Source organism: Botryllus schlosseri, chromosome 3 (genome assembly GCF_051294905.1).
Source record: "Botryllus schlosseri isolate E-star chromosome 3, Bs_hap1, whole genome shotgun sequence".
In the NCBI taxonomy this organism is placed as follows: domain Eukaryota; kingdom Metazoa; phylum Chordata; class Ascidiacea; order Stolidobranchia; family Styelidae; genus Botryllus; species Botryllus schlosseri.
In genome coordinates, this window is record NC_137238.1 from 21,361,201 (window position 1) to 21,369,200 (window position 8,000).

Here is an 8,000-nt window from a genome sequence, read left to right on the forward strand (position 1 = left end):
GTTACCAGATTTTTGAGATCCGAGAGGACGACTAAAAAAAGGTCACTATTCTGTTACGACTCCCGAAGTACCAATTTTAAGCTTATATTCACCGGGTTGACTAAAATCGAAGAAATGTCGTTTTTCGAACTCGATTTCCGAAATACCCGTCCCTCGTCACACGTTTCGCGTAGTTCGTGCTAACTCTTTCGATATTTCTTAACATTAGGAGGTATGTAACCCTACTCTACGTCGTATTGACGATAAGGAATTCTGCTATCTTTGTCACCAGCAAGTACAATTTGAAGGGAATAAATCCGGTGCTCACTACGGCGATAGTCATCTACTGGGAGCTCAAGCAGTCATTCCTAGTTAGTGCTGGGCAAATTCAAGTACCTGAGTCATTCGATTCTGAATCGAGTATTGTGTTGCGAGTTGAGTCGTCGAGTATCACTTATATGACGTCACAACAGTATGGGAGACGACAAAATTCAAATATGAACTTTTATCCTACCACAAATAATATAAAGCTTGTCGTTCATCATATAAAGGTAATTTGTAGCTTTGCAATACGTGATAAGTTTGCTTGTATACGACCAATCGAAGTTTCAAGGCTTCCAGAGTGGAAACAGTATGGAATTATAGTTTTGTTCATAAATTCAATCTTATTGACATGGAGCGTACGATTTCAGAACTCGAAAAATTCACCTTACTCGACTCGAATCATTGTGCCCAGCCCTATTCCTAGTACATTGCGAGATCCTTTCAGTTATATTGGACAACATGTAGGCTACGATATTGACACATGGGTGGTCAAAGTAACCAGCGGTGGAGCTGTATCGATAAAGTTGCAGTACCTTCCACATTTCCGTTGTCCACATACCTGAATGGTGACAACGAAAATAAATTACCTTTCTTCCCCGACACCAGTCCCAATAATCATTGTTAGGAGATATGAATTCTAATCCTCTAAACTAAATCTTACCCTGTCCAAGAATTAGCTTCTAGCCGTCGTCATTTGGCTAGTAAAACCCATGACGTGGCAGTATATTCTGACGGAGGTGCAGGCAAGTCATAACAATCAACTATCTGCCATTCCAAAGAACCCGATCGTGCTGTTTTTGTGGTACCACGAAGTAAATGCCGCTCACGATCAACCTTTTAACACATATTCCTACACCTAATTCATGCAAGTCACACCTTTGCCCTAAACTTACCCCTAACGCTGACCATAACAATGTTTACCTGACTCTTAACATTAACTGATATAGAATTATCCCTGTATGTAACAAGACCTAGACCTAACATAACCCCAAACCCTTACCTTAATAATTATTCAGTGACGGAGTGCATACTCTAGGCTTATTGTTCACACCAACCATTCATAAATATGGACGTCGACAAAATATACCTGTTCTTATGTCACATTACTTTCAAAATGGAAGTAATGTAGAAACAAAACTACCTTAGTCCCTCAGGTAGCCTTGATTCTCGGTAGATATAACAATTTATTCTTTCCCATGGTTTGTACTGTGATAAGAAGCGTTATACATTTTCTTTCACATGGTCAGAGGAATGCTTCCACACATTGCGGGGAAGGAGCAAACGCGCCTGCCGCAGAAACACCAACGCTAACTATTAAAGAAAATGGACAAAACCTGAATAGATCCGAGCCAACTAGAGATGAACAGGTAGCTAGGAATCGTTTGGTTTGCTAGAAGTAACCAACTCCCGCGGTATGGATTAAAATGACTACAGCCAGTTTCAATAGAAACACTCCCAAGGTAAGGTGTATACCCCAGGGTGCATACTATATTGATCGTCATTCACCTGTAGATCAATAAGTCATTCCAGGTCGATTACGAGAACCTATCGGTTATATTTGAACAGCGGGCGATATTGATCCTCAAGTAACGCCACAGGCAGACAAAATAGTCAGCGTTGGTACTATAGTTGATGTGGGAATAATCTTACGAACTCCAAATAAAAGTAGTCTACAAGTTACGGTTTCAATGAAATGTCAAAACTACTTCAAGTAAAAGTAGACATCAAGGTCTGGAATGTAGCGACGTTAATAGTTTCAAAAAGCAGTCCTATCGGCAGTTTGCATACTATTGCCTGTCAATAGGTGGTCGCGTGACGATTTTCGGAACCACTTTCGCGACTAATACGAAATAGGACTGAAACTACAAATATGTGCAATTTGTGAAAACATATTCAGTTCTATTTGTAAGAGACTATTTCATCTGCTTGTTATGAAGATATCGGTCATTTGAGTGGTAAAAACATATCCCAAACTATCGTCTACTTTGTAAAATGCGAATTGTGAAAAATGAGTAGTTTTGCGAATGGAACTGTCAATTAGAAGTGAAAGAACTTTAAGAACATAACAAATTGTATAACAGTACGCAAAACCAACTGGAGTTCTACGTAAAAGTTGAAGTACTTAGTTACTGACCACCTCTGTGTAACAATCACCCCACAATAACAGCAAAGAAGCCATGATGTGGTGTGATACGCTTTTTTAATGGGTTTTACAGTGGTTGAAGAAACGCTTCAAAATCCTATTTATGACCTTTTCTTTTGTTGGCGATTGCTACTCTTTCGAAATAATGCTGGTTGCCCTTAATTTGTATCGATTTCATATTAGAGAATATATTTTGAGTATCTGATTGATATGGTTTTGAGGCTAAAAGTTGTTCATAGGTACACATTTCCCCCTAACCCTCCATAGAATTGGCAATCATGTAATGTATATATTTCATAGTTGAGCATGTTGCGATTTCAGGATTCAGAGGAAGCACAGCCGCAGCATCATGAATCAGGTTCAGGCTTAGACTATCTGCGTTAATCGTCGTCTTCTGCATGATTGTTCTTTTACGTTTGCAGTGGTGGAACATCGCAGCGATGACAACAGTCAAGAAGACATGTCGTTATTTAAAAACGAGCATGACATAAATGAACTAAAAACGGTAAAGAATAATTCGCTGGAACTACTTGCATATTGCAATTGCATGCTAGCTGAGTCAATTGAAAGTCTTATCATTGCACCTTTGATGCCTTCAAATTATTCTCATCCTACAGATGAAGATCACTCCCGGTGACTTGCACAGAGCATTGGCTTCTTCGAAGTACCGTAAGTGATGTTCTGACCTTGTTATGCCATAAATTTCGGTCATTGAGATACTATGCGTTTATTGGTAGGCAATGTCACACAAGCTCACTGAAATTATCTTACGCGCTCCTTGATTTTCATCCATACTTAGAGGACAGGTCTTTTTAGTTTCCTATATTGCAACAGGATGAGAATAAACAATTTTAGTTTTTAGTCCGTAATTTTCCCACATTTTTTAGGAAATTGATATGGGTATTGATTAGGTCAAATTTTTCAGGCTAGGTGATGGAACCTATAGGGATCGAAAGTTGTTGCATGGTTTTTCTCGGTAACTTTCCAAATTCTTCCTCTTCTATCCATCAAGTATTACTGAGGGGTGTGAGGTTACACAGAGAGCACGCAGTCCGCACCGTTTTGTGTTTTTCTGCAAGTGCTGATGTTAATTTTTGACTGTGTTCGTGTTTACCGGGATGGAATAGAAAACATGACCATGGCCATTTTGATCTTTATCCACCCGCAACTGAAACGTAAATACTCTAAATATTACTCTTCCGGACGAGGTATTATTATATTTGTAGTTTTTAATTCGTACAAAATATAATATAAGTTTCGTGATCGTTCTTTGCTTTTTACGATGTTGGGCCAGTATTGTATGATCCAGAATGCAGTCAATTTACCATGACTGTACTTAATCTCGACTGCCGATGTGCAATTATACAGCATTTAGGAAGGATAATAATCTGTCTTACAAAATAATTACTGCAAAGTACTTCTTGAGAATATTCTAAAATGGTATTGTAATATATATAGCATTTCTTTCTACTTTGCTACCATTATAATTGTTTGCATTTTGAGACATGAATTTTGGCATAACTAATCTTTTCTTTGGCAGTGAAAGGAATATGCGATGAATTTGTCTCTAAAATTAGCACTTCCGATCTCAAGGAATTTTTGCGGAAGTGCGAGTTGGTGACTGACGATGTGACGGTGAATGATATTGAAAAAGAAAGTATGTACTGATCAATATTTTCATATTTTTTTTTAATTATTTTCGCTTCCTTAAAGTCTGTAGTACAAAGGTTGGTAACATTTAGCAAAAGAGCCATTTGAAGCCGTTTCTGATTATACTAAACTAATTGAGAGCCGCGCGCTTCGTTTCACTCCTCAATAAACACGACGACACCGTTCCATTTTACTCATGCGAAAAGTACGTATACAACATCACGGTCTAAAAGAGTGATCATCAACATGTCGTAGCAATCTGACATCTAGTTTGTGGACACCGTGGAAACTCTGCTATAATGACAAAACAACTTTCAAGCTTCCACGATCACAGCTTACTGTGTCATGAGTAACTAAAAAATGCGTAATATGCAACTATTAACATGAGCTTATCATATGTCTGCATGCTGTTGTTTCGCACATTAATTAAAATCGGTTTCCATCGAGGGCTTATGCAGTTCGTTTTCTGGTGATACCCAAAATATGCCCGGATTGCCCGCACAGCACGAAAGACAATTTTCAAGTTCAATGAACATGTCTCGAAATCTATTTTTAAACTAAAAGAAAGTCAAGATATTTTGAGAAATTTTTACTATATAATATCATTAATAACGTGAGATTCGTCGATTTTGCAATCTGTATCTGCGGAACCAAATGACAATGAAAGTTCAGTCCACGTTCCGAGTGACTACCACAGAATTCTAATCATGCATTTTGTTCTAGATAACGAGGAAAAGGAGAAACGGAGAAAGTTACTCATACTGATGTGCAACCGTCATGGCGCAGCACTCACTCCAAGGATTCTGATGCAAAAGGCGCTTTTCTATTCCCCTGAAATGCGAAAGGTTTATGATGATGTGTGCGAATGTTTTATTGGGTGCTTCAGAAAGAAATCGATGGTACCAGGAATTCAATTATCGTCTAATATTCACTGACTTTGAAAATAGCTCGATACAAATTTCTCTTGGTCAGATTCAGCTCGACTGCTAAACATAGGGTTGCATTTAAAACAAAAATCCATCTAAAACAAACATGTTTAAAACAAGGCCCTAACTTAAAACATGTTTTTCATTTTTTTTAAAGCTATAACGTCACGAATACCAATGGTGACGTCATAGTGGAGTGACATTGACCATTAAAAATATAGGGTAAATATAGCTCCTTTGACGAAATATCTGTACTATTAATGTTGAACCGACTACTTTGAGGGTTCTGATCATCCCATATCGATATGCGTCGGCTATATTGGTTGGTAAATGTCCGTAAGCTCATACAACATGTTTTCTGGAAAGTATTTACACAATTGTAGCATAATTTTACAACTTGAAAAAACAAAAAAACATTTAAGGCCTTCGTTTAAAACACTGTTTAAAACATGTTTTAAATAAAGTGTTTTCAAACACCGATTGTTTTAAATGCAACCCTAGGTCTACATAAGCTATATATGATATGCAGTCCAACTTATACAAGTGTATTTCCTTCTAATTCAATAGCAACTTATCAATATACATTCCAATAATAGTTGCAAATTGTGTGTCAAGTACCAAGAAGATTGTGTATTTTCGAATAAATGTATTATAATCTCCATTCATCGTTGATTAGAATCCCCTCATTCCTGCATACTGATGACTTTTGGACGGGGAGTTTAAACTTGCATAAATTTTGTTTTAGATGCATTATTCCACACGGTGGACATGAATGAATTAATTTGAATTTACATATAGCTTGTAGAGTTGAATACATATAATTCATTTTACACGCTTTTAGTTCTCAGTATCAGAAGACAAAATGTGACAAAGCCTGTGTCCAACGTTATACCGTACTGCTATCAAAATCTCATCATTCTTGCCTGCAAAAGGTTCTCTAAAATATTGTGATATAAATTTTGGAGAAAAAAATATCTTAACCGAGTGTTTCGCCCCCATGTGTGAACTTGGCATGAAATCCCATCTTATAACCATTATTATTTGACGTTAGGTATATTTCCCATCTGGATTGTGGGGCTGAATTTGTTTTCACATACCACATCATATTGTAATGATCTTCCGTGTTTGTACATAGTATGCGTTTGGGTAGTGATCAATTTCAATAACAAGCATATTGTGTCATTGTCAGCTCATTCTGACCCGTTGAATCAATTGCGTCAAAGGATTCATATCCTCTTGTCATGGCATACTCGATTTTATCTGTGTTACGGCCTGCATCAGGAGTCAAGTTTTTACAAGTTCACTCGACTACTCGAAATGTTACTCTGTCAAATATGACATAATATTTGATATACCCTTCGAAATTAGGGAAGTTTTGAGTTTGTGCTGTCCTGCTGTTCGCGGGCCTACTTTATACTTAATATATATTTCTGTCTTTCTACAATCAGAGTTGTACAAAAGTTAGCAAAGACCAATTTTCAATGATTTGCTTGTAGATTTAGTAGTATATTTTCGACCATTTCATTTATTGAATCGTTTAAGCCTGACGTTTTGCTTCTTTTCGTGGCTTGCGATTGAATAATACATTGTCGCATATAGTTGGCATGTTTTCTCGATTGATATGATTTTAATGTATAGATATTGTACTCATTATGGAACAAAATAATATATATTATTGACATTAAAATAGCCTCTAGTCTAGTGTCTAGCGTAGTGGTTCCCAAACATTTTTCGGCTTGTGGAGCACTATAAAAATTATAAAACGCAACAAAGTTGCTTGAAAAATATATTCACGTAGTATGTCGATGGTTATGCTCGTTTATACGGTTATATATATTCAGCTGAAACGAGGTTTAGTTGCTCACACACATACCTGCATTTTGTCGTTTTCTAAGCAGAGTCTCTCGGTTACAGCTTTTAATTTTAGTTGAGACGAAATGAATCCTGTTCACTTACGCATTACGTACCCACTCGTATTTGTTTACAGCAAATCCTCAGAAGTATTGAAGTGCAAGTTGAAGTCAAGACAATGTGATTTACGACACGATTTCTTGTTTATGAGTTCTTTTAAAACGAAGAATGTCTTCCCGACACAGCTCAATTATGATATGCATATTATTCTACTTATCAGCAATACCATGATTGGTTGGTTGGAATTGGTCATGGTGATTATTTATCAGCTATTGAAGAAACTCGATCGCTTTGAAGTCGGACATGCTTGTCTGCATGCTCCATCTTCAACATTACATTGTCCGTTTTCAAACTCATATAATGACTTACGGTACATCTGGAAATCTGAGGCGACACTTATTTTGGGAATCACTGCTCTAGCGTAACATTTATTCTACGATGTTTGTAACTATGTAGGTTTCAAGTATATGGTGTGAAATCAATTTAGGTACTGCAATGGTCGCATTGTATATTTTCAAATTAACATGATTTGGCATTTCGTATTCTCATATACCGTATCACGTATAGCATGCCGTAATAAACAAAATAATTTTGACCCAAACATTGTTTGTCCTGTGTCGCAACATGAGCGTCGAGTCTAAAGGATTCGGACTAAGGAATAATGCAGTTCCTTTCTGTACGTGTGATAGGGCACTTCGTGTGAAATCAAGATCCAAGGGGACGACAATCGGCTATTGCAGGACTTCGCTGATCCGTAGCACATAGCAACCATAGATTGGTTAGCACGCTAATTGCTCGTGCATTTGTTTCAATGCTAAATAACGCATAATGTGTTATTGATTTCTCGTTGTAAGCGTTTCAGACATTTGTCGTATAAGTGATCACAGATTTATATGTGCCAGATCTCACACCTCCAGAGAGGATTTAGAATTTTTAGTCCAAATAACGCAGAAATTCCTGGGTAAGATAGCCCTATTTCGGATATAGTCAGAGCTGGTGGGGCACAATGGGCTAAAAAATACTTCTTTAGTCATAAATATATTTCGAATCCAGAAATAACAGTGAAC

At 37.2% G+C, this 8,000-nt stretch overlaps 1 protein-coding gene across 1 annotated transcript in view; it reads left to right on the top strand.

The window, feature by feature from the left end:
* The window catches only part of LOC145436084 (uncharacterized), a 50,565-nt gene extending 43,031 nt beyond the window's left edge, over positions 1 to 7,534 (top strand). The window contains exons 12-17 of the mRNA XM_080313362.1: positions 1,551 to 1,670; positions 2,768 to 2,804; positions 2,869 to 2,951; positions 3,064 to 3,115; positions 3,987 to 4,103; positions 4,820 to 7,534. Coding sequence (XP_080169488.1) covers positions 1,551 to 1,670; positions 2,768 to 2,804; positions 2,869 to 2,951; positions 3,064 to 3,115; positions 3,987 to 4,103; positions 4,820 to 5,031 — 621 coding nt within the window. The 3' untranslated portion in view covers positions 5,032 to 7,534. The remainder of the gene's footprint in view (positions 1 to 1,550; positions 1,671 to 2,767; positions 2,805 to 2,868; positions 2,952 to 3,063; positions 3,116 to 3,986; positions 4,104 to 4,819) is intronic.
* The last annotated feature ends 466 nt before the right edge of the window (positions 7,535 to 8,000 follow it).